This window comes from Rhinichthys klamathensis, unplaced genomic scaffold (assembly GCF_029890125.1).
Source record: "Rhinichthys klamathensis goyatoka isolate OS25496 unplaced genomic scaffold, OSU_Roscu_1.1 h1tg000092l_1, whole genome shotgun sequence".
Lineage (NCBI taxonomy): Eukaryota > Metazoa > Chordata > Actinopteri > Cypriniformes > Leuciscidae > Rhinichthys > Rhinichthys klamathensis.
The window spans coordinates 2,690,872-2,717,786 of NW_026606631.1; the positions used below are offsets into that span (position 1 = coordinate 2,690,872).

A 26,915-nucleotide genomic window follows, 5' to 3' on the forward strand; every position below is an offset into this window, starting at 1 on the left:
TGCAATGGTACAGAAGCAGGTCTTCCTTTGCAGCCACGAACAGTCTTGGCTTATGGTAATCTGTGCTGCTGAATGTTCCATTGAGCTGGTACTGACAGATGGCTATGTGGTCGCCCAGAGCGAAGACAGCCGAATAGACAGATCTGAAGGATGTACGGATTGAACAATGGCCTAAGAAAGGAAGGTTATTATCCAGGGCTTTATCTTGCACTCTTTGTAGAACATCACCTTTTCAAAATTTCACATGTAGACACTAATACATTTTTCTATTTTCTAACGATGTTTTTCCATGCAAAACTCACCGCCAGGTTAATGGCGAAAAGAAATGTGCCCACTCCCAAGTCTCAATGAGATTCTGGCACCAATGATGCATGGGTTCCTCCTTCAGTGTTATTGAGCTGAATAAAGACACTATAACTTTGCATCATCGACACTTATTGAACTGAATGGAATCGACTTTGAACTGACCTGAGTGGAATAGTTACACTAATGCCTTCCATAGAGCAGCTTATAGCTGAATTGAACTTGCTTCATAGTTGATGAACTGGTGCATTCGACACAATTATTGAACTGATTTGAAATAACACTGAATCAACTCAAAAGAGCTGCTTTACTGCTAAATTTATTAATTTTACAACATTAACAATGCTATTCCTGTTCATTAATGTGAAGCTGCTTTGAATCATTCTGTGTTGTATAAAATGCTAAATGCTTAAATGTGACTTGACTTGAGCGATATGTATGCTAAAATATATGCGACATCTGAAATCACATCAGCATACTAAAAAGCAGTAAGTAGCTTCCTATACTGTAGCTTCCTGAATATATATTTTCATGCGAAAATTGACTCCGACACTGTTGACTATATCCTGATTCACTGAACGTGTAAAAGGACAGAGGACATACTTGTCAACAAGTTAAATTATAATAAATGAGCCAGAGAGCTGAATGGCACGGGTCAATGGTCTCAAGATATATGTATCCACACAGGCCCCCGACAGGTGATATAAATAGTAATTGAACGTGCCATTTTGTAAATTCTGCTGATGTCACAGCATGCAAACGATCCGAATATGTTACAGATCTCTACAGTGACCTTGGGAACATCCTGTGGTTCTTGGAAAATGTAGCTATTTGACATGCTCGTCTTTGTGGGTGACACCTAACTATTACTGAACCTCTATTGCTTGGTTTAGTAATAAGTGGGTACCTAATTACAACCCCACAGCACTGGCTGATGGGATTTTCGAGGTGTCTCCGGCTATTTTCGGAATAGCATATTACCATAATATTTTTTATATTCCTTCAGTTTGTAATATGTACTGTATACTATTTGCATTGTGTCAATTTCTGTATGTGTGGAATACCTGAATAAACTATATTTTTGGTTGCGCTTTATTTTACAGTACGTGTACTTAGTGTACTTAGCTAAGAAAGGACTGGCTAATATAAGGTAACTACATGGGTTAAGGTTAGGTTTAAGGGTAGCATCAGGGTTAGTACCTAGTTATTTCCCAGTTATTACTGTAAGTACATGGGGAACAGGACTGTAAAATAAAGTGCTACCATATTTTTTAAAATATTACTGTTCCAATTTCATCTTATCAATCTTATCTGTGTGAAATATCACATAAAAATAATAAATGCATAAAATAATAAATACTAAATAAAAAATAATACAACAGAAGGACTTACAAGTAAAAAAAACAGTTGACAACAAAGTCACATGTGTAAATGTGGCAGCATTCGTGTTTGCCCTATAGGTGACCCAGGTTCAGCAGGCCTTCACGGGAGGCCATGTTCCTAAAAGACCATAATCCCCAGGTGATGATGTCATGTCTGGATTTAGCTTTCATCCAATTAAGGTGGAACACCTTGTACCGAAGCGGGAGGGGCCTGTGGGAGACGGGCAGGACGAAGAGGACGGAGGCTTAGGCCTAGTTTCTCACTATCCCCTGTCAATCAATAGCCTCAGTTTAATACCTTATCTAACAGCTAAGCTTCACTTGCATAATCGGTCAAGGTAAATGAAGAACGATAGGTGTAAACATATTTTAAAACCAGGACTATGAAGCTATTATTGAACTTTCTCAGTCAGCCGAGTTGTGCTGGCAGGGAACGCTTGGTACTCTTCCACCCGAGTCCGACCTTCGGCAGGTGACATCACCTTTTAGGCGCACTGCCAAGTTGACGGTGTTGTGGTGTGTACACACGCCGACTTTCGTTTTCTTTCACACACACCTTCTCACCTTCTTACTTACTTTTAGAGACACTTTGCAGTTGCAAGGTTCACTAGTTGTGCTGTGGATTGGAATTAAATGATCAATATATAGCTTATTTTTATCAGTTCTTTTGTCTTTGGGTCGTTATATTTCACAGATTTCTGCTTGTTCTAAATAAGATACAGATAAAGTAGCACAGTAAAGATATTTAGCACAGTAAAGCATTTATATGAATGCACGATGAATTAATTATGCACTAGCGAGAGAACGATTGTGTGTGTGTTACAATGCAGCTGCGCATTAGTTTAGAACGGCGATTAACTTGCGTGTACAATAAGCTGTTTAAAATGTGCATTCACCCAATAAATTTTAAGCATCCAGATAGTATAATCAAACGTATGTTGTGGAGCGCTCTGAGTATGCATTTATTTGTAATTTTTACTGTTTGGCAACGGAGCGTAAAAGTGGACTTCAGAGATTTCTTATCCTGTTGCGCCCTCTATAGGCCATGATCAGCGACTAGTCGATTTCAACCTTAAAGGTGCTGTATGTAAGTTTTTGACTGTACTAAAGCATAAAATACCATAATATGTTTGCAGATATTTAGGAAACATGCTGAGTTCACAGAATGTGTGTTATTGCTTTGGTCTGTGTGATATCGCACGCTGCCAATTTACCCAATAGTATTTCGCCACCACAGGTTGCCAGTTACCACTATTATTTATGTCATTTCTTGTGAACTCACTGAGGAGTGCTTGAACTATTGAATTAAAATGAATCTGGATTTTCAAGATTTTAATTGAATAGCAACTTAAATGTAAGTTTCTTACAACAGTCTTATGGGCCACATTATGATATTTTGTAGGGCTTGAAAGCTTCATTCCCTGTTTATTTTCCATTTTTCCCTGGAAAAATCTTCATATTCCGTAGTCATACTTGGCTTATTTAATTAATTGCTTTTTCTTTTTTTGTTACTAAAGTCATTGGAAATCACAATGGAGTGCTGACCAATATAACCAAAGCAGTTTTTGCTACACACCCATCTATGCATTCCTTAATCGTCTATATCGCTTCCTGCATGACTTCCCTCTTCTCATCCTCTCTTTTTTGCTCCTCCATCTTTCCTCATCTTCTTCCTCTGCCACTGGCCTCGTTCCATCTCCCCTCCTCTCTCTCTCTGTTTTCTCCAGTAGTGCTCCAGTACTGTAGTGAGTCATTCTGCAGCGCCTCCGGCTGATGGTCATGTGATCAAAAACTGCCTGACAACATTGAGACAGCCGGGCTCGCGTGCAGCCACACACAGCTTCACACTCCTGCTGCATCGCAAACACACACACACACTCCCAAAGTGCATGCACTCCCATTCAGGTGTAACGCACTAGTGCACGCGCTAAAGCCTCCAGCCGACACGTTTTGTGTGAAATGCGTGTCATTTGGAGCAGGAATAGAATGATACCACACCTTTGCTCTTGATTCTCGCATGTTTGTCTGTTCCACATTAATGCACATTAAAAAGCTGGGGCCGTTCGTAAAAATGCACTTTAATGATCACTGTCATAGTACAGTGATTGAGCGATTTATCGGACGGATTGATTAATTGGCCAATAAACATGCACGTCTGGCCAGAATGCTGTCTCCCCCTTGTGTCAGTTCCACAATAAATTGTCTGATGTATTAATAGTATATTGTTTATATTTATAGTATATCCCTCATTCAAACAGACATATTAGTATTAATTGTTTATGTAATAATTGACATATAATATATTGCATTATGATATTGTAAGTTACACAACCCAACATCCTTATCAATATATAATACAGTATATACTGTATGTAAATATATAGCCTATTATTAATAATATATCATTTATATAATATTATATTCTAATATACTGTTTAAATGCCCTAGAGTACATATTCTAAAAATTAAATATAGTTGTAAATAATTCACATTGTCTAATATATTATAAATTATCATATATATATTGCCAAGGCAACATTTTTAATTTTCGTTAAATTGAAGTTTTTCAACTAATATTAATATTTTATTTGAGCTTTATTAACATAAATGTTCGTTATAGTTAACAATATAGTTATTAATAATAACCCTCTATATATATATATATATATATATATATATTTGTATGTATGTATGTGTGTGTTTGCTTGTATTAAATAATATATTGTGTTTTATAATATATATTCACAATTCTTAGATGCTTGTAAATATTATAAATAATAAATATCAAATATTGTAAATAGTTAATATTGTCTAATATATTATTAATTTTTCTAATTACACATGTAATATATTATTCATCATTGTCTTATTGAATGTACGTATGTACTACAGTATTAATACACGTGCATGTAACAATACATTTCACTTTATATATTATTGTTGTATCTGATTATATAAATGATATGTGTCATTAATATTATTTTTAGCTTTTTTTATATGTAACATTTGCTACAATGTCATCATGGCAGCCTTGCTATATTGTGAAAATAGCCAGATGCAGGTTTGCATTGCAGCTTCTATCTATGACTTCTAACTGATATGTTCCTGTGTGTTTGCGCACTCAAGGTGGACCTGGCCCGCAGACAGGAGGTGGTGGTGTACGATCAGAGCACTAAAGACGCCGGTCAGCTTTCCAAAGACAGCTTCGTCCACATCCTCCTGAGCAAGCTGGACGGCACCTTCCACAGGGTGTCTCTGCTCACAGGTACAGAACATCAGCATTTCCTGAGATTACGCTGGGCAACTGAGGTCTGATCTGCAGGACAGGGACTGGGACGTATCGGTTCTGGTTTATACCAGCAGATGGCGATTCTTACATCACAGATTCTCAAACACACTCCTGCGTTATGCTGTCATTCCCTCACATTTACTTTACACGTTTCTCTCTCTCTCTTTTAATTTCCCTTTCGGCTCTGTCTTGTCTGAGTGTTTTTTTTTTCTTCTGTCCAATTGAATCAGAGGCCTTGATGATTAATGTTGTGTACTGACAGATTTTTTGTTATGTCACCATTTAAGGAATGCGCACACTCGAACTTGTCGAGTACTCATTTTGCACCATGTAGTTGGCTAGTAAAAACATTCATTGTTGTCAAATTGAGTTTTCATTTGCAGTGTTCCTTGGCGTGGGCACCAACAAAATATACTCACCTAAATCCCTCCATTACCGGTGTTGTTTTTCATTTATTTGACACTTTTTATGCTTTAATCAATGCATACTGGTCATTTTATTTGTAGTGATTATAGTGCTCTGCCTTTTTTTCCGGACAACACCTGGAAAATTAGCAACCCGGAGTTAGCATTTTAGCACTTCTTGTTCCATCGTCCCGTTGTCAATGGGTTTTTTTTATTGGTTTTTGGTTAGATACCTGAAATAAGGTCTGTGGTGAACACAAGCTCAAGGTATTTTCACAGTGTATTCTACGCTATCAAATACATCAGGATTGCGCCATTGTGAGTTTTTAAATCTGTTACGTGTCTTGAAAAAGGCAGTTGCTAACAAGTGGCTAAATGGGACTATAGAGGTTGTCGGGGACATTAAACATCATCAGCCGAACAGGTGAACTCATCTACTCGCTAGTTCACTTTCACAGCATCTTTGTGTTTATAATTCCGCTCTTGCAAACCGTTCAAACTCAAACTTTCAGGGAATAAAAAATAAATAAATGGTGTAGTTCGTTAATAGCCTAACTTTAGCTTTCTACTTATGGTGATTGTATTTAGGCTTCATTAAAGTTGTGTTCATTTGTGAAGATCATCATGATGAACGAAAAGTATAGGAATCATAAACATTTGTTGGTCACAGAGTTTAATTTCTGCAATAATCCAAAAGCCAATGGAAAAATCCTATTGGGTTTTTGTCGAGGGAACCGTGGTGATGCGAACTTCGGGTTGGCCAAGAAAAATACGTCACAATGCTGCACTCTATTATTTATAAGATTATTTTTTAAATAGGTGTTGAAGTTAGCTTTTTTTAAACCAATAATAAAACACAATTTTATGTACGTCATAATTGTTTTATTGATTTATTTGTATGTTGAGCGTGTTACTCAAATGCCGATCCTTATCTGCAAACTTCTGAGGGAAAGAGTGAAGGATCATGTAATGCTAAGTGTTTGCAGTGTCTACGCACTGGTCTGACAGGAATCTCCTGCTGTCAATCAAATAATGATGTCATCATTCACAAAGGAGCTGCTAGTTGCCAAAGGCATGATTGTTAACCGCCATATGCAGAGCAAACCTTAAGAAAACACTTCAGAAAGTTTTTACATCCCAAAAATACAGACTTCTTTTCACTTTCTTCTTTGCACACTTCCCAATACCTATAATTATTACTTTTGGTTAATAGCGACTGTCACAGCAAAGTTTGTCTCTCAAAGTGATGAGTCTGTAGAAACCCTCAGAGTAGGCAGTTTTCTGCGTGAAGCAAGCTTATGTTTTTTTTTCGTCCTCCTTCTGTCGCTTATTACTAAGCTGCATGATCCAAATATGTCAGCTGTGAAAAGAAGCTCAAATTTATTTCAGTCAGGATTTGGGGGGAATTTCACCACTTCTGCAAATCTTTGATTATGTGGCTTCTTGTGCTGAAGCGTCTGTCACTTTTAAAGCTTAAGTCACATTTAGTGTTTTTTCGCTAAGCTTCTGCCACCTTAAATTAGAAGTGTCACGCACGACATGGAAACTTAAAGGAGAACTCCGGTCAATTTTAACATTGAGCTCATTTTTTGTACATTTGGAGTGCTGTCAGTACAGACAAAAACGACAAAAATCGGTGTTGCCTACACCGTGTTATCCTCTTTTTAAAATTCGCACCCTGTTGACTTCAATGGGGCAAGTTCTAAACCTGCTTTTAGCCTCTTAACAACCTTAATGTGTCATTGCAAGTGCACAGCCATGTGATTGGTGTTATTAAGAGTGACCACGGTCAATCTGACTGCAGTAGATGTGAAAGATATGAATAAAAATGATGTTAATTCAGCCAGCTCACATACCTGTATTTACTTCCTGTTTTCGTTCGAAGTCCACAGTAGTCGATTGTCGAGTTCGCGCGCGCGATCATTAGTTATATTAGTTACCAATGATCGTGCGCGCAAACTCGACAATTGACATCATTTTTATTAATATCTTTCACATCTACTGCAGTCAGATTGACCGTGGTCACTCTTAATAACACCACTCACATGGCTGTGCACTTGCAATGACACATTAAGGTTGTTAAGAGGCTAAAAGCAGGTTTAGAACTTGCCCCATTGAAGTCAACAGGGTGCGAATTTTAAAAAGAGGATAACACGGTGTAGGCAACACCGATTTTAGTCGTTTTTGTCTGTACTGACAGCACTCCAAATGTACAAAAAAATGAGCTAAATGTTAAAATTGACCGGAGTTCTCCTTTAACACGGCCATCACTGAAGCCGAAACAGCACAACCTTGATTTTTAAAAAGGCATTCCTCATCTTTGCTAAGGCAAGCATCACTATACCGACTGTTGCTCAACCACTGCAAATACAGGAATATTGCTGTTAGGGACATGAAATATGAAGTGTTTTTCAGAATTCATGCTTGCATTATCATTTTCAGACTCTGAAAATAGTCCTTTGTGTACATGAGGCCAGGAAAGAAGACGTCATTATTTTATTAAGACCATATTAAGACAATTTGAATGACAAATGGCTCTTGGCGGCCTTTGATAAACATTAAAGGACAGCTCTAGAGGAGATGATGTAACGTTTTTGGATGTATTCAGTCCAGCACATGCAGTATTATATTAACTTAATGTGATGTGTTTCATGTGATCTGGATTTTGTATCGACTCGTTTTCATTTAGCATACACAATACTGTGAAAAAGTCTTAGGCACGTTAGTATTTTCACCAAAAACAAATGGTTTTAAGCCAGTTATTTGTATCTTTTGCTGTAGTGTGTCAGTAGACTAGGAAATATCAGTTTACCTTTCCAAACATTCCTTTTGCCATTCATTTAAATAATCCAGTGAAATTTTTCTATGCACAAGTAGTCTGACAGCTTGTTTCCGCCACAGAATTGCGTGATTTAAAGTCACAATTTCAAGAAATGAATTTGCAATTGGGAGATATAAAGTCAGAATTGTGCGATATAAATTCGCAATTCTGAGGAAAAAAGTATTTTTTTTCCTTAGAATTGGACTTTATAACTCTGCGAGTTTATATCTCACAATTCTGAGAAAAGATGTCGGAATTGCGAGACATAAACTCGCAATTGCGTGTTATAAAGTCAGAATTGCGAGAAAAAAAGGCAGAATTGCAAGTTTATTTCTCGCAATTGTGACTTTATATCTTGCATTTGTGAGATAAAAAGTAGCAATAATCTTTTAAAATGTTTTATTCTGTGGCGGTAACAACAGCCAGTATGCTGAAAATGGAGATCTGATCTCACCATCATTGAGTCTGTCTGTGATCACATAAAAAAACTGAGACAGAGTAAATCCAGAAGACCTGTTGCGACGTCTCCAAGACGCTTACCTGCAAAGCTACATGGAAAACTATGTGCAAGTGTACCAAGGACACAAGCTGTTTTAAACGCAATAGAAGTTAATTGAGAAATAACATCTATTTATGACATTATTTTTGAAAGCATCCTCACTTTACGCCATTTTTACACAAGTAGCTAAAAGCTTGCGGCTTAAGTGGTGGAGCACAGTTGTACAAATGAGTGATCATTAATGGAGTTGCGGCCTAGGAAGAGTTTTTCAGATCAATGATAATTCTACTGTTAGGATGCCTAACTAAGAAGCTACCTATGAAGAGAGAAACCCTGCTCACTAGGGTTTGAAACATTGAGTTATGCAACAATGTTTTTGGTTTAGCAGCAGATTAGATCAGGTGTTATGATCGGAATAGTGATGATTGTAAGTGATAGTAAGCGAGTCTAAATTCAGAGGAAGTTTATCACCATTTCCTGTCTCAGGCGTCACAGTTTCCTTTACTATATATATGCTATCTGGATTAGAGAGTTTCGTTTATGCACAAATCAACTTTGAAACTCCCTCAAAACACGTGCAGACTGATGCAACAGAAAGCAAGCGATGGTTTCATTGTTTGATAATACCATTCCAAATAGATTTCACAAAATTTTACCACTTTATGTAACAAAAAAAAGCCATTTTTGAGTGGTTCTTAAAGAAGTTTGTCTAGCAACTGTTGTGAAATCTTGGTCAGTGAACCTTACAGATGCATTGTATGAAAAATATCAATGTACCATAAATTTAATCTGACAAGCTACCATAATTTCGGCACATTTTAGGCACAGTTTGACATTTAAGGCATTGTGAAGCATTAGAGCAAAGAAACCGTAGGTGTATAGTGTGCAAATTTGGAAGCTAGCAAACATACATGGCCATGTTTCTCTGGAGGATAACGTCTATACATATATAATTTTATTCATTTTTTCTCTATTCACTGAATATCTGCAGATGCGTGATGTGACGATGTGTGAATCCTAATTTTCTGTTATTATGCTGCTAAAAACGAAACCCATAAAAAAATTATTTTGTTATTTTTAATGGGTCACAGACATTTATAAATTCTAAATTATTTTAATTCAAATTTAACACACTTTTAATGATCGGTTAACGACTTTCATTTGTCGGTTAGGGAAAACCCCCCAAATGAACATCCCTAGCGTGAAGAAATTCGAACACATCTGAACCAGCTCTTTGGGTCCACCCGGTTGACTGTCATAAAGATTGTCCTTGTTGCCTGTTGAGTTGGCCTGCTGTTTCCTGTTAATCTGTGGCGATCACAGGTTCTTGGACTGAAATGTTATGCGTGCTGTTGTTGAATTTGATCTTCCATCTCCCTCCACAGGCATCTCATCCACGCTGTCCTTCTTATTGGAATGACACACACATTTACACACATGGAGTTCACAGCCTGAAGCTTTCACACCTTACCCACAGGGATGTGCTGCAGAACGTACGCGTGCATCCTACAGATGTGCAATCACTCTTAATTCGATAGCCTGTCGCCATCTGCCTTTGTTTTTTCTATGCATGGTGGGACGTCAATTCCACTGGGTCACCTATATATGCATTTGCATGTGTGTCATTTTCTCCAGGTATTACATGGGTCAATGACATCATACACATTTTTTGCTCTGTTAATTCGTTTTTTTTGGTATTAAAATATATTTTGATATTTTTGGGGTACATACAGTCTGATACAATTGTCCTGATATCACAACGAAGAAAAAAATCTTCAAATTGAACTTCATGAAAAGAAAAATGTAAGTACAGTAGTTCTGCATGTTAGTTATACCAAAGTCCCTTTAAGACAAGTCACTTCACTTGGCGGCCATCTTTGAAACGCCTCTCGGGCATGCAAGTGCAGCTCCTATCTTTTTAAATGGGGAAACATCAAATTCTCCAAAACTGTTCGCCAAGCTTACGATTAAATTTCATGTTTGAAACCACCAATGAAACCTGACAACTGTCTAATACATTCTGTTTCAAGACTCTCGAATCATGACAGAAAACAAAATTTTTCCTGCTGGATCAAGCTTATGCGCAAGTCTGACTGACTCCGGAGCTTCTAACGTCCGCTGCAGTGACGCGATGACTTTACCAATCGTGATTGGCTATTATTTATTCCGCCATATTGAGCGTTGCACTTTTCCCCATTCAAAACAATACGAGTGACGCGTCTTCTGTAATTCTATAGTCTTTGGTTATACCACATAACTAAGATTTTTGGACAACATTTTTTAAATTTGAATAAATGTTAATATTTTTTTTCCATCGTCTCTTATGTAAATTGCTTTAGCTTATTTCGTTCATTAGATCGAAAGATCTGAAAAGCCCATATATTTAACCAGCCATAGACCCCTCCCTTCATAGAAATCAGGACAGAAGTGGTTAAAAGTGGGCAAAACCAAAGTCCTTTTAGGCAAGTCATGCCACTCGGCCACCATCTTGGCAAGGCCTCCGGGCAGCTATTTCGGACTAACAAGACCAGGCTCCTATCTAAATGAATGGGCAGAGAGTCAGAACTGCAGTTTCACTGGTCACCGGGACATAAAAACTGCATGTATAGAAACAGCAGTAAAATATGATAAAAATCGCTGAAAAAGTTTGATGACTTTGCCCCAAAATAAGGTTTAAAACACCTTTTCCCCACAGGTTATACTTTTACTATGCATGCGCAAGGGTTCTCTCCCTCGGTCGTGCGCGCGCTACACAGTTTGAAGCACAGTATGTGTGAGCTCTTGCTCGCTCGCTCTAGATTCCGGGAGATTTGAACTAATTTGCGGGCATCAGGGAGCCGCTACCAATCTGCGGGAGACTTCTGATGTCTGATATTACACAACTCACACATACACTGCATATCAAATCTGCCGCCTTTTCAAACAGTAACGTATTTTGCGCTGTCGCAAACCTCAACTGTGCGCATGCGTCAGTGGAACCAGACGATAGGGTTAAATGTTTCCCGGCTTGACTGTTAAAAGCAGACGATTGGCTTTCCAGCGGGAGGGGCGGGGCATGTGCATACAACCGCCATCTTTGGCGTTACGGGTTTTCCCTATATAGTTGTATTAAGGATTGATGAAGTGGCATGTCTCTATATAAATAGTCTCTGGCAAAACACATTTTAAACACCAGGTGTAAACGTAATTGACCGTTTGCAAAAGCCACGCCCCCTAGTTATTGTTACTACGCCCGTCAAACAAATGGTCAAACACGACCAGCGCCACAGATAAAGAGGTAAACCCGTGCGTGTCAGTGACCTTTTTTGGAGCAATACCTCTGCGATATCCTCCCGATCGAGGCACAAGGGGTTACAGTATGCAGTGGAGGGATATATTCAAAACATAAAAATACGCAATGAAGGAGACACGACTACTATCGAGGCGAATGCTTATACCGGTCTCAAGCGAAATCTGAGAAACCCCATGACCTGTAACGTTACCTCAAATACAACCAGCACAGCCTGGAAGAAGATTTTATAAGCTGGTTCAGTGGCTAATTGTTTGGAGTTAGAAATATATAACTCGCGCTGCATATTTAGTAATTTTCCCTGAGATACAGGATTATACATTCGCTTTAACAAGCAGGTTGTTCATTACCACGGCAACCGCTTGCGTGTCATGCTGAATGCTATTTTCGTGTTTAAAAAGTAACTATACATAAGAGATGGAAAGATGCAGATAACCATACATTATTTAAGGTTATTTCTATTCATTACGATATTGATAACGATATATGAACTGATGTTGGCAAGTAAGCTTCATGCGTTCCCCGTTGCGAACGTGCACTCCTCTAAACTGTAGCTACGGGTGCTGCACTGTTGACTGCTGCTCATTTCCCCCCGAAAATATCATGTTAACAACAACCCTTTAGAAAACGTAATTCCTTTGTGGATCCTCTTGATCTGCTTTCTCCATGTTTCTTGACTAATCTCAGTGTCTCATTCTCACGCGTGCTGCACGCGAGTTAACCATGTTCGACACATTTAACTGGGAGTGGGGCCGTCCACACTGTTTTATCCATTGTAGGCACCGCTCACGATGTGTTTTCGGCTTTAGGAATGGAAAGAACACAACTCCTCCAGACAATCTCTCGGGGTATCTAGTGTCCGATTTACAAACGCCGTGGGCGCACCGCTTCACCATTTGCTTGGAGTCAATGTTTGACGGACCTGCTCACATAGTAACGGTTGCTATGATGTGTGATTGGACAATGGCCGTTTTTGGGGAGGGGCTTGCGAACGGTCAATTGGTCTCCCTCGTCTACTTGTGATTCGATCGACCATCTTAATACCAGGTGTAAACAAGGCCTGTGTGTCAATGTCAATAAGTCTTTCAAAATATCAGACAATTTGACCTTTTTATGACAAGCCAAGTTTAGTTCATATTGCAAAATGTCATGTGGTGCAACTCCACAAAATCGTAATGATATTTATGATTTTACAATTAAAATGTTCATAAAAGATACTTTTACCTTGAAAATAGATTTAAAAGCTTTTGTGAGAGTGATTAAGATATGCACAAGTAAAAAAAAAATACCATGACAGTTTAATACAATTTTTATTTAATTCTTTTAAATAGTGTAAACGCTTTTCAAAATCATATGAAACCAACATAATTTCAGAGAGTAAATTTCTAACTTGACACAAACTTCCAGATGCTCTAAAATTGTCTGCTGCACAATTCCACTCAAAAAGGATGAATAAAATGTCCTCTGTACCACCAATAGTTAACTCAGCAAAAGTGGGAGGAATTCAGCAGAAAGTAGCAAATTATGCTCAATTAGAAGATGAAAGTTTTAGCTTGGCAGGGACCAGAGCGCGGCTGTTCCTTCCCCCTTTGTATTTCGCTGCTTTTGGAGCTGAATTCAGCTTTGTCTAACTCCCGGGCTTCTATTATGCAACTGGGCGTTTCTTGCTGAAGTGTTTGTGTGTGTTCGCCAAAATGAGGTAATGAACAGGTGGTGACGCATTCGCTCTAAAACAATATCAATATATCCTTTCACTGTAAGCCTGCCCTCAACATTACGTTCTTTCTCAGACTCCAGACTCGCCACGGTCAGCCAAAGCTCCAGTTTTGCCGCCGTTTCTACGCCCAGTTGAGGTAAAGGACAGGAGGGCATTCATGATCTAAACCAGCACAGGAAAAGTCTGACAGACTTCTCTGGAAAAATGTTTCCGATTATATGTGCGCGACTTTAACTGTTGTAAGCCAAGATTATGAAAGACAAGTCATATTTTTAGCCTAAACATTCAGCGTTCCAAGATGCATTTTTGAAACATAAATGTACAGTCAATCTTCCAACTCTGAAGTCAATTAAACACTAAAATGCCACTAAATAAGATCCCGCTGTTGTTTTTTACATGCATGCATTTAGCAGACGCTTTTATCCAGGAACAAAAGCAATTAGTCATAGAGCCAATATACAATGCCAGGTTTATTAGACAACTAGAGGAGGAACTAAACTAGAAAAGAGAATAAATACAGTTAAAGTTAAAGTCCCCCTGTAGTCAAAAATGTTATCCCTTAAAACTCATATTTGATCACTATAATGACATATAAAACTTTTTTTTTCCTATGAAAAAATGTCCTCATGTCTTAGAATAGCATGTATGTAACTACACCCTTTCCTCATTTAGTATACGTGGTTCTATGAATATGCAAATGATCCCCGCCTCCACTCACTCACACCAGCTCAGAGATCCACTCGTTGATGATCACACATTGACCTGATTGGTTATAAAGTAGTTTGTGACGTCAGAAACACCACGTTAATGTTATGATTATTTTTAAGGACAATTTGTGAAGAAAAATTGTCTAAAAGGATTGTCGGCCAGATTCAAACTTACATTTTCCATATAAGCAGTGGTGGACAGTAACGAAGTAAATGTAATTCGTTACTGTACTTAAGTAGCTTTTTTGCGTATCTGTACTTTACTCAAGAATTTACATGTTGGGAGACTTTTACTTTAACTCCACTACATTTCAAAGTCAAATATCTTACTTTTTACTCTACTACATTTTCAAAATCAGTCGTTCCTTTTTATTTATGAGTGGATAAAAACGTAGGCCCTAACTGGTCAAACGAGCCACCAATCACAGTACAGCGCGCGTGCTTTGTTTTGAACTTGCCTTGGCGGTATCTACCGTATCTACTAAGCGCGAACCAGAGCCGTTAAAAGAGAGGTGCGAACATAGATGGTTGTGACAGTGATCTCGCCGCCGTGCGGTCACGTTATTCGTGTAGCTCTCAATAGTTCCAAACAAATCGCGTTGACAATGATTTTAAGCGGGACAGAGAGCAGCAGCTATTATTGCAGCAATTATCGGTAAGTATTGATGCATAATGTACATTGCTTACGTTGCCACTAAAATGACTTGCTTATAATAGCTTTTTTTTCTGGGGAGTAGCCTAGCAGAAACACTGCATTAATACGTTTTTGTGTTTAAAAACGGTGTTTAAATTGGCTGCTCCCATAACATAAAATATAGAATATATATGTGTGTGTGTGTGTGTGTGTGCGCGCGCGTGTGTATGTGTGTGTGTGTATGTGTGTGTATATGTGTGTGTATATATATATATATATATATATATATAATGGCGTTGTGCAGGTTTATGTGAATGTATCAAAACATTAAGATGTTAATAATTATGACCATAGGCGCTGGAGAAAAATATATACAGTAAATACTGTAAATGTTTTATACCTTATGGGAACAGTCCCCTTCCCTCCAAAATTAAACACACAAAAAATTAATTAAATTCAAATATATATATATATATCAGACTAATTAATGTAATTTCATTAGTAGATTGGTGTGCCAAGAGTGACATTAGTCTTCACTTAGACTGAGTTAAGCCAGAGTCTTGTGACAAATTATAATAGGACATTATAGCCAAAAAAAAATCTAAGTACTTGGATACTTAAGTACATTTGAAGGCAAATACTTTTGTACTTTTACTCAAGTGAATGTTTAAAGGCAGCACTTCTACTTTAACTTTGAGTAATATTTTACCTTGAGTATCTTTACTTTTACTCAAGTACATGGGATGTGTACTTCGTCCACCACTGCATATAAGCGCCAAGGCTCAACATCTGTACTTTTAGAAGTTATTACATATAAATGTAAAAAAAAAAACAAGACATTTAAATGAAGCCTAAAATTGTGCAGCCTTTCAAGGAAAAGTATGCTATTACTTTTTTGAATTTTTTGCCTGGTGGATGAAATGGGCAAAGAAAATCCCCAAACTTGCATTTGACCCAAGTCATATCTAGAGACTTTGGGATGGGCTTCTTATGATTTGGGCCAGTAGAAATCACCTAGAAATCACCCAAAACACCCTAGCAACCACAAAGCATTTCCCCTGAAACCACCCAAGTGGCGAGTTTTGCGCGAGCAAGCACCACTCATTTGCTCGAACAAATACCACATTTCCTTTAGAATCATTTATTTGTCAGATGCTTAAAGACGACGTGTCTTACATGAATCAAAGCAACATAATGTGAACATTTAAATCCTACTCATAATACGACACACCATAAAACGAATCTTGAATGAGTTTAGAAGGTTAACATCTAAAACATTGTCCTGTAGCAGCTTGACTTCCTGTGTCGATGTAACCCGTGTCCATTATCGTCCCAGGGCAGCACGGGGATCAATGTTTCAATTGAAAAAGAGCCACTGTTGCCATTAGGATGAGGTAAGCTCTCGAGGGACGATCTTGGTGCTCTGTTATTTTCAACAAACACACACATACACTCAAGTCTTTCTCTCGCTGTATGTCTTTCTGATTAGAGCATGTCTCTATTTTTAGTTCAGGCTCCTGTGGTCATCACATCTGGCGCCAGTCGCCTACTTGAACAGGCACACATACACACGCCACAGATTCGCAAGGGTCAAAAAGATGACCTTTCAGTCTCCACCCTGTACCCTCGACATGCACATACACCACTTTGCGGTATGAAGAAATGAGTAGCATTTGTCCTACATATGGCCCACTGTAAACTTGGCTTTAGTTTCTCAGTGCTCTCATAGACCTCAAAATTATATGTGTTATGTCAATTCTGAGAAACAAGCTGAAGAAATGAAGAAATGTCAGCGGGCCGACCAGTGCCAAATACTTTCAGCATGACATGGACTACTTCTCCTCTCCTCTCTGCTACCGTCTCCCTCTTTTTTCACTCTTTTTCTCGCTCGGTTTACCCACACCCACTTCTCCTTTCTGGATTCTACCTATCATCCACATTTCCCTCAAAAAATAAAAAAAAAGTTCATTGCACTTAATTAAACGGAGGAAAACTTTTCCACTCTATGTCCAACTTACAGAACCAGAGGAACATAGTTAACACTTTTCTAGCATTTTATTTCCCCCCTTTTATACTGTTAGCGATGCTTTCTTGCATTAAAATGGGCATCATTTAATTTGTACACCCTCTCAAATTAAAACGTTTTTGCTTCTGTAGCTTAAAGATTTCTATATGTAAATGACTTGTTATAATTGGCTAACCTCCAAGCACCAGCATATTTCATTCAGGACGGGCCAAGTGAAAGCAAAAATGGTTTATGGAATTCTTGTAACTCTTCTAACAAGAAAAGGCTATTTCAGTCTATTTTCACATTTAATTCATTGTGTAACTTGCAGTTTCTTTGTAATTATGTGTGAAATGTATTGAGTAATTTGTTTTTACTCCATTTTCAAAACGCTATTTTTTTTTTATTCCCAAGGAATGCAAGAACTGATACAATATATACATTGAATGCAATGTAAGTTGCTTTGGAAAAGGCATCTGCCAAATAATTTAGGTTATTTAGCTTGTGTTTGAAGTGTCATGGAAATTTCTGGCGTTTCTGTGCTGCTTAGTTTCAGTAAATTCTCTGGATCGTTTTGTTGCTGTAGTTCATCTTAAAATGAGCTTAGGGTTGCACGATATTGGAATAAACTGACATTGTGATATTTGTTTTTCTGTGTTAATATATTGCGATATTTAAAAAAAAATCACTAGATGAATTGAATAGCTCTATTTGGATAGAATCAATCATTTAAGGATGATTGGGTGTTTTTTTTAGGGGATGAATCTGCAAAGAAAATAATAAACAAATTACAAGCACACAATAGAACAAAGATACAAACTAAATAAACAGTGCCTTTTCAGGTACGTTTAACAGTATTTAGGTACAAATAATGAATAATCAAATGTAAAATAACACTGCATAGTCTGCACTTTATTAATTAAATATAATTAATCTTTGTTAAAGCTACAAAAGTGTTTTTCTCTTTGTATTTTGTTGTTTGATTAAGATTAATAACTCAGACAGCAGCAGTTTTATTAGGCTGCTGTCACTTTAAGACCGAATGCACGGATCCAATATAATAATACACATCCATTTTCTTTCTCAATTATTTGCGTTCATGTAAGCCATATGCGACTGTGTTTTGAGATGGGGATTTTGACATAATTTTGTGTGCAAGTGTACGTTCAAGCACAAATAGTCACGCAAGAGAATGGAATTTGTTGTTGGTGTGCGTCTGCGTGGCTCTTTGTGTGTGTGTGTGCGCACAGAAAACAATCAGTGTTGAGTTCTCTTTCGCGTCTTCGTGCGCTCAAACATTTTTTTACAAATGGTTTTAAACAGCTTGAATGTTTAAGCTGACAGGAACATGTGTTCTAGTTTTGAATCGACACTCCTAGTTATAATACCTTCCAAAAGTTCCAAAGGTGGCGCTTGAAGAATGCAATGAATTCCAGGAAAAGTTTGCAGAACACAGGACATGCACATACACAAACAAGTGACGCAACCCAGCACTCATTTCCTGATAGAGGCCCAAAGTCCTTCCATTCCATCTTCGGCTAAATTTGGATTTCCAGCGGAGCTTGAAGCCCCTGTGTAAAGAATGTGGGCTTTGTCGTAATTCGTCTGTCTTATTGGAAGCATTAATACTCCCTCTCATTTATCTCTCTTTCTCTCAGGCTCTCCATCTCCCCCTTTCCTTCCCACTCTCACGAAGCACATCCTCCCAGTTGTGTAACCCTCTCTGGAGACCTCTATCCTGGTTTACATGTGGCCCGATGACATCATAGCTCTCCATAGGGGGGTCTAGATCGCTTTCTTTCTCTGTCTTTTAAGGGGGAAGGGTGGGTCTATCCATATTAATAGATCAACCCTAGTTTCTCAATCACCCCTTCTTCTCTAGTGAGGAAAGATGGATAACATGGGAATAGTTGATGCATGAAATGTGGTCAAATATAAATATAAATATAATATGGATGGAGGTGTGGTTTAATGCATGTTCACCCATTTATGAGGACCATCAGTGCTCATGTTAAAGGCACAGTTCACCCCAAAATAAAAATTCTTCATTCAAGCATATCATTTTGGAGGTTTGCACTTACAAGCTTGCAGATATCCACAAGTTGGATGTCTGGCTCTAACTGCTCTCTATGTGTTCGTCTTCTCTTCATATTTGAACATCTGACATTACGACATTAATTTTAAGCTTAGGAAAAGAAAGAAGTGCAAATGTTTGTCAATAATCTTCTCTGGACACCTTGTCTTTTTCACATGTCACAGTGACATAAGAAGAACATATCGCTTGCTTAATACCATCGATTTCCTCATCCAACTATATGAATCACTCAAGATGGTTTTATGCTTTTGGCTGTTAACACATCCTTGCAAAACATCTGAAAATTTAAATCTGGTGTAACTGGCTTCCAAAAGAGTGTTAAAACCGGTTTAAACCGGGTCCTCCTTCGGCTGTCGGTAACATAGCTGAAACATGGCAGACCTTGATTAATGAACTTGACCTTTGACCTGTACACTGGGTTTCAGCCCAGTACTGAGTGACGGCATCCTGTTGAGCCCTTACACTTGGAAGCCTCGAGTCTGTTCTTAACTGAGTGAGATCTGGTTCATAGTCTTTTTAACATTAATAGTGCTTAACAGGGTTTGCAGTGTTAAATGAAAACTGATATGTCAGGCAATGCTGTTTATCACCTCATAGATCAGCTTGCTTTAGGAGATTTGGAGGTATTGATAGAAACATTGAGTCACAGCAGTATCAGCAAAAATAGCTGTATCCTCTTGTAAGAGGATGTGTAACATTACTTACAATAAAACTAGTGTTTTGTCGCATTTCACAAACTTTTTAATTTTGTAGTAATGGTGCATTCAAGTCCTCCTGTGAAGTTCGTAATCACAAGTTGGGAAGTCGTAATTACAACACCAAGGGCCCTATCATCAGCCCGGTGCAGGTCCAGGCGCGACGCAAGTGTTTTTCGCTAGTTTCAGCCTGACGCAGTTATCATTTTCACGTCCTGTGCCACGCCCACGTTGTTTAAATAGCAACTGCATTTGCGCCCATTTGTGCGCTGGTCTGAAAACGAGGTGTGTTCAGGCGCATTGTTGGCCTGTTTTTTTTTTTTTTTTTTTTGTGATCCAATTTATTATTTTATTTATCATACCAGTTGGGGGTGGGGGGAGAGAGGGAAATGTAGGATGTCAACATCTCAGCTTATCTAACAAATTGTCCGCGATTTTTGTCCAGCTCTGAATAGTCTTGTCCTTTGCGCCGTTGACCTTGGCATTGGCGCGTTGCTATTTTGAGGCAACTGAAATAGACTGCGCCATTGACCAACTGAAACCTGGTCTAAAGTCAATGGCACAATATTTTTTTGTTATTTAAAGAGTGTGTTAGTTATGTGCGCCTATAGGCGGGTCCACAACGCGCGTACACTTTGTCCCTTAGATGGTCTGCTTACGCGCTTTAAAGGGGTGGTTGAGTGCGATTTCACTTTTTTCATTTTAAATAGTGTGTAATGTTGCTGTTGGTGCATGAACAGTATCTGCAAAGTTGCAGCGCTGAAAGTTCAATGTAAGCAGAGATATCGTCTTTTAAAAATCAGGAAGTGTTAATGCCTACAAAAACGACTCGATTGGGACTACAGCTGGGTTTTAGACGTCACTAACCCATACATTTGCATCAACCCTCCCTCCGGAATACGCAAAAAAGGGCATGGCCATATTTCTGCGGCTTTGCCGAAGAGGAAGAGGAAGCTAGCCATGCCGTCGAAAGTGTGTTATTTTCATCCAGCTGTTAGGTCTTACGGACGCTGTAGTTTGTCAACAATGGCTACAATTTATGTTTGATAATGTTTCTGACAATTACAATCGTAATTTAGCTCTTTGTGCGGCACATTTCACTGAAGACAGCTTCCAGAATCTCCAACAATTCAATGCCGGATTCCACAAGAAACTGTTGCTAAAAACTGTATTACTCATGCAATCATTTGTATTTAATGTTTAATCAAGATATAAACGTATCTCAAAAAGCTAACAAGCAGCAGTAGCATTTTCAAGTATAACAGGGTATCAAACTTCTTATGTAATAATAGAAGAATAGAATAATAATAATTCGAAAACGTACCATTCAGAAACGTTTTGTAACAGCCGTGTTTGGGGAGGTTCTGTTTGACTCTTCATCGCCGCTTTCTGGGTCTGATTCGGGCTCAAACTGATACGGCAGTATCGACACCATTATTTACATTAACCGGAGCACATGAAACTCACGCCCGTAAAGGTAAGGGGCGTGACGGTTCCGGACAACGTGCGCTACGCAGTTTAGCCAATTACAACACACCGGCCCAAACTAACCAATCTGAGCCCACTGCCTGTTTCTGAGGGAGTGGTTTCATAGAATCAGGAAGTCAACCGGTCGTTCAAATGACAGAGGAGAAAGAGGCTTACAATAAAGGTGAAATTTATGAAAAATAAGACTTTTTAAAAAAGAAAAACCACAAATACATGTTACATTGCACCCCATAAACACAATCATGCAAAGAAAAAAAGCAGTAAACCACCCCTTTAACCTCGTGCACGAGCAGATCCGTTTCCTGACTAGAGAAGCGTTCAGTCTTTCCGCTTGCTAATTCCACCATGTAAATAGCGAATCCGCCATGGCGCGAGTGCAACTGGCTTTTAAAGGGAGTGGGAGATGAGACTCTGATTGGTTTATTGCACGTTACGCCAAAACACACCCATTACTCATTAAGAGAATAGGACCAACCCTTTTAGACCATGCGCCGGGTGCGCAGACCTTTTTTCCACATATTGGACCACAATCAATGGTCGCAGCTTTCTCTACATAGCGGAAGGGGAGGGGCGAAAGATGCTAAAACTAGCAGCAACACATTAGCTGCAATTAAAATGTAATTTTGTTCAAATGGAAAAACAGCAAATGGTTGTCAAAAAGTAGTGTTCCAATTTGAGACAACATCATTCTTCTGAAATCCATATACTTGATGGCAGAGTACATAGTGTTAGGCAAATTTAGTGTGTAGTGAAAAAGTTTCAAGAGGAATTTCCAATACAGAAACCGTCACCCTCATGCAATCTGGGAAGTGTCTTTCTCAAGAACCCAATGGTAGATCACACTTTGTAGGGTTCAAATACACAACTTTTTTTTTGTTTCTTGACCTCAGCTCAGCTATATCGTTCCCAAATGTCATGTGTGGAAACTCCTACGTGGGCTGCTGTCTAACGGCTGGGATATGTCCGAGTTGACACAAACAATTAAAATTGCACATTTGTTGCGGCACGTGTGCCAGATTTACAGCACGTCAACAGTTGGGTCCAACAAAGGATGATGGTGATTAAACGATATGAAATATAGAGTAGTACGGTACACCACAGCAGTAAAGAGGCTTATTTTTCTGTAATATGGCTTCTATCTGCTCTGTTTCGGTGGCGGTAAAATGATATAGCTACGCATGGCTAGCATTTAATGTCAGCGTGTCGTGTTTCTTTCTTTCCATGACTTCATCATGACTTCACTTATGGCTTGTATACACAAGACATCTAGAAGCGTAATCATGCAGTGAGAATTCGAGCTCCTTCGCCCCATATCGTGAGCGTAAATGAGAGATGCCCCACTGGGATCCATTTATGTCATATGTTTGTCAAACTCCAGCTAAATTTCACGCTGTTTTATCACAGACGGGGAGATTTAGACACACTTAGACTGATGCACACATGTGAGTGTTGAGCGATTGAGGCTGGCGTTGTGCTCGACTGGAGGCTACCTCACACCTCAGGCATGACAGCTGGGGCCCCGTAAGCATTACATCATGGACTGATGTATCCACGTATCACATGTCACTGGTGCTCTGACAACAAGAGCTATCAGCGCTAACAGTTTTCCTGCTCCACTCACGCATTCACACAAAAATGTCTCTTGCACACACACACACACCATCCTCTGTTAGAGTCCGAAAGCTTTGTATAAATAGATTCAATATATTGTGGCAACACTCCTTAAGCCCCACATACGGGCAAGTGGAGTTGCAGTCAAACTGCACGAATGACGTAGCTTCTCTGCTTCTCCTGATAGATGATCCTGCTGTGTAATGTTGTATTCTGATACAACTGCTCCCTACTGCACCTTTACGGGCATCACTCGTACAGATGTACTTGCATGTTGTTCAAAGAACTACAAATAACTTTCAGACAGTGAATGAACTAACTAGCAAAAACCAGCCTGGACCTGGACCTGTGTTTGAAACATGCAGTAAAGCACTTTAGAACAGCCATTGTATTTAATTCATGCAATGTTATCACTGCTACCAGCATGAAAATCAAAACCACCATCAAATCTAAATTGACATTTCTAATCTTTAATGGAATTTTGCAGTGTTTATTATAAATGATTTATCCATGCACATCATTATTTGTTTATTTATTTATGCACCCTCATAATCTCACAACCTCTCCCTCACATGAGATCACAGCAATAACATACGACAACAATCCAAAGATCCAATCTACATTTATTCTTGTTTGAGAAGCCACTTCACTCGGATATACGGCGCAATAGGGAAGAAAAGGCTATTGCAACTTACGTTTTATGTCGGATTTAACGCGTTTTAGGCAGGTGTCGTCTTGCAGCACATGTTAGACATTTTTATTTCAGAAATAAAACTACATTTACACTTTTGCCAGATGCATTATTTACTCGAACACAAACAATGTCAAAGCTTTCACCAGTTCAAAGCACTCTATGAACAGAAGGTCTTGTCACAGTACAAGCTTAATCGTCTGGTGATGTATTCATGTATTCATAGGCTGTGTTATCTTACCTTGTAGGTATTCTGATTACCATTGTTCGTATTACTATAATTGTTACATGCGGTAAAATATGGTGTGTAATTAAGATATGTTTGTGTTTATATAAATATGTAATTGAGAGTTATGCTAACGTTAGCAATTAAGGAAGCAGCTACCGTTGTTTTTCTTTTTAATTGTAACAGACCGGGGTGGGTCTAAATAAGTCGGACTTCTTCCCACTCCGTTTCGAGCAATTGATTGATTTATGTTGTTAAAGTAAGGTGAATTTACCTTGTTGTATAGATCGAATCAAATGCTTCTTTATTGCCTTTGTTATATATCAATATATTGCAAAAAAAAAAAAAAATCATTTAAATTTCATTTATCTAATGCGACTTTGTGCATTCAGTATGTGCATTTATTGGGAATAGAAACCGTGGCCTTAGTATTGCTACACCAGTTCAGCGGCATTTTAAATGTAAAATTCTGATTTTTGGAAGACAAATACAAAATTCACTCTCAATAAGAGTAAAAATAATTGTCAATGCATTTAATATGCATATAATTTTAGTTTTTTCCTCTATATGTATTTGCACAATGTAGTGCATTTTGTATTATAGTAAATGTGATGCATTTAGGGAGTGTGAAGAGAGAAGCTCAAGCTAAAATGTGCATCTCAGCGTACATATACTGTATAAAGAGTGTACTTGCAGTCTGGTGGTTCCTGTCTAAAACAGAGTGTTATATTTTCTCATTTTCAGAAAAACATAGAGTGGGCCTCTAAGGTGGCTGCATATTTGCTTGGTGAGTAAGGAATGTGGTTGCATGCCTTACTCATGAGCCAGATTCAGCTCACACACAGTAAGAGAGAGAGAGAGAGAGAGAGAGAGAGAAACGGGGGGGAGACAGAGTGAAAGTAAGCGAGAGAGGAGAGAGACAGGGCAGACTATGCTCACGGCAAATGAGCTCATTCACTCTAAGGTCACGCAGAGAGAGAGAGAAAGAGAGAGAGAGAAGGCGGGGAAAGACTTGAACGTAGGCTGTACAACAATAGCGAGCTCCACTTTCAGTTGTTGCCACACAGAATGAGATCGAGGAAGGATCCGTGGCGCTCCTGAGGAAAGACCACACACTTCTTCTGCCCTTATTTCTGTGAGGGGGATGCAGTTGTTTCTCTCCTGTGGAGTTTCCCTCCTAGGTGTTGTTTTTAGGATCTTACATTTTTTTGTTACCCAGCATCTTGCAGACGTATAGTTCTTGGACTGTGGTTTGGACTAGTTGGTGCATTCTGAGTTGGTGCGGATGCCCCTAGACGTGGTCATATCCCCTCCGGAGAATTGCTTCTGGCCGGGGATCCAGGGAACAGACATGAGGCTCAAAATCAGAGTCCGTAAGATGAGGAAGGAACGCAAGCTTAGAGGTGTGTAGCATCTGTTGTCACCTGGACAGATGGTGCTTTCCCATCTGTACCAACACAAACACGTGTATGGTTCGAGATTATGCGCTATGTTTACTTATTATCTAAATATTTTAAATTGACTGATGTTAAACTTCCTTTTTCAGTCTTTCTATTACCACAAATGTATGTTAAAAAGTAAAAAAATAACCTAGCGTTGCTATAGTGCTCCTATGATAATCTCCAAGAGTAGTAGCAAATTTAAATGGACATGCATTGGGTTGCTTTATATGATTTAAGTACATTAACGCTGTCTTCGTGTGTGTTCATAGTTCACAGCCTGTGAAACATTATGCACACATGCAAGAGTATATTTGAGGTACCATGTGTGTGCGTTCTACTGATGTCACCAAATAGAAGTCAAACAGTTGGACTTTGCCAAGCAATTTACTTTTATTGCAGTGACGTCTATGTTTTCGTAATGGCTTTAGGGCAGAAATGCAATAATTGTAATAGCGGCAACAGTTAATGATTCGATGATACAGGGTCCCGGGGTTTAACACTTCTAATCTGTCAAGCATGACACAAAGCGCCGGGAGTGATGAGGTAGCCACCAACCCCCTGCTGGTTTTTGTGTTCCTCATTGTGCAGCATGCATGTGTACAATGATGTCATTGGGCCTTTATTGAGATGCTAATAAGTGAGTGTGTGCGCGGAGATGGGGACAGATGGGGGCTGCTCCTCAATGGCGTCATGTCTTCTGCATCTGGAGACTTGTGTGTGTGTGTGTCTGTTGGTGTGCATTAGTTTCATTCAGGGGCCCATCAATGCCGCTGGATGTAGAGCCTTGAATAGAAGTCTGTGTGAGAGTGCCTATAGAGCTCAGCTGAAAAGATGAAAAACAGAGGGGCTCCTAAAGATGGAGGTCAGGTGCCGCAGGACAATGAACTGATATCAAAGGCTGGAGTTAATGAACTCTGCAACTCTGTGTTATTAAACACAAATGCATCTCGATAGTTCATGGTCTTGATAGTTCATGGCCATATCCGAAAAGTGTAACCTTTTTACCTCATCTTCTTTGTTGCGCAGTAGGGGAACATGGCATTGAAGCTGCAGTAGAACGTTAGGTAAGTATCCCACAAGTCTGTGGTGACCCAAGCATTATAGACTCAGATAAATGTTGTGGTACCTCCATACAAGAAAGGTTATTCCACTGTTCTGTTTTCAGAGAAAGCTGGATGGCAAATGGACGGTTATGTAAGGTTTGTAGACAGAGGGAAAAAAAAACATAGAGGAAGTGTGCGAGTGGCACATTGCCTTCTCGTCCAGAGTGAGTTTGACCCTGGCACACTTCTCTTGCTGAAAACACACATGCACTCATATTCCCTGTGGTTTTGAGAAACGTCACCACTGGCCTGTTACACAACTGGAGACTATAAAAGTGACTAATGTTGCCTAAGTCCGCCGTGACTGTAACTGTTAGTGTGTGTCTGTGCATTTTTTTTTATCAGTTATAGTCCCTCGCACAACTTCTTTAACTTTACTTATTACGGTGCAATTAATTGTTCATATTTTTGCTGCAAAAGTAAAATGAGGTGTTTGTTGACGTTAAGACAGATACGGAAGCTTATGGTTTCCTTGTAATCCTAACTGTCACCACCACCACCCAGTTAGAAATGA

General features: G+C 38.9%; 1 protein-coding gene across 3 annotated transcripts in view; it reads left to right on the plus strand.

The window, feature by feature from the left end:
- Positions 1–26,915, plus strand: part of dusp8a (dual specificity phosphatase 8a) — a 48,093-nt gene that overhangs the window by 14,885 nt on the left and 6,293 nt on the right. For 2 of the 3 annotated variants that reach the window (XM_056252123.1, XM_056252124.1), the window contains exon 3: positions 4,812–4,950. In XM_056252123.1, the coding sequence (XP_056108098.1) occupies positions 4,812–4,950 (139 nt within the window). Of the gene's footprint in view, positions 1–4,811; positions 4,951–24,799; positions 25,260–26,915 lie in introns of those variants that run through there. The other variant, XM_056252125.1, reaches the window with a different exon arrangement.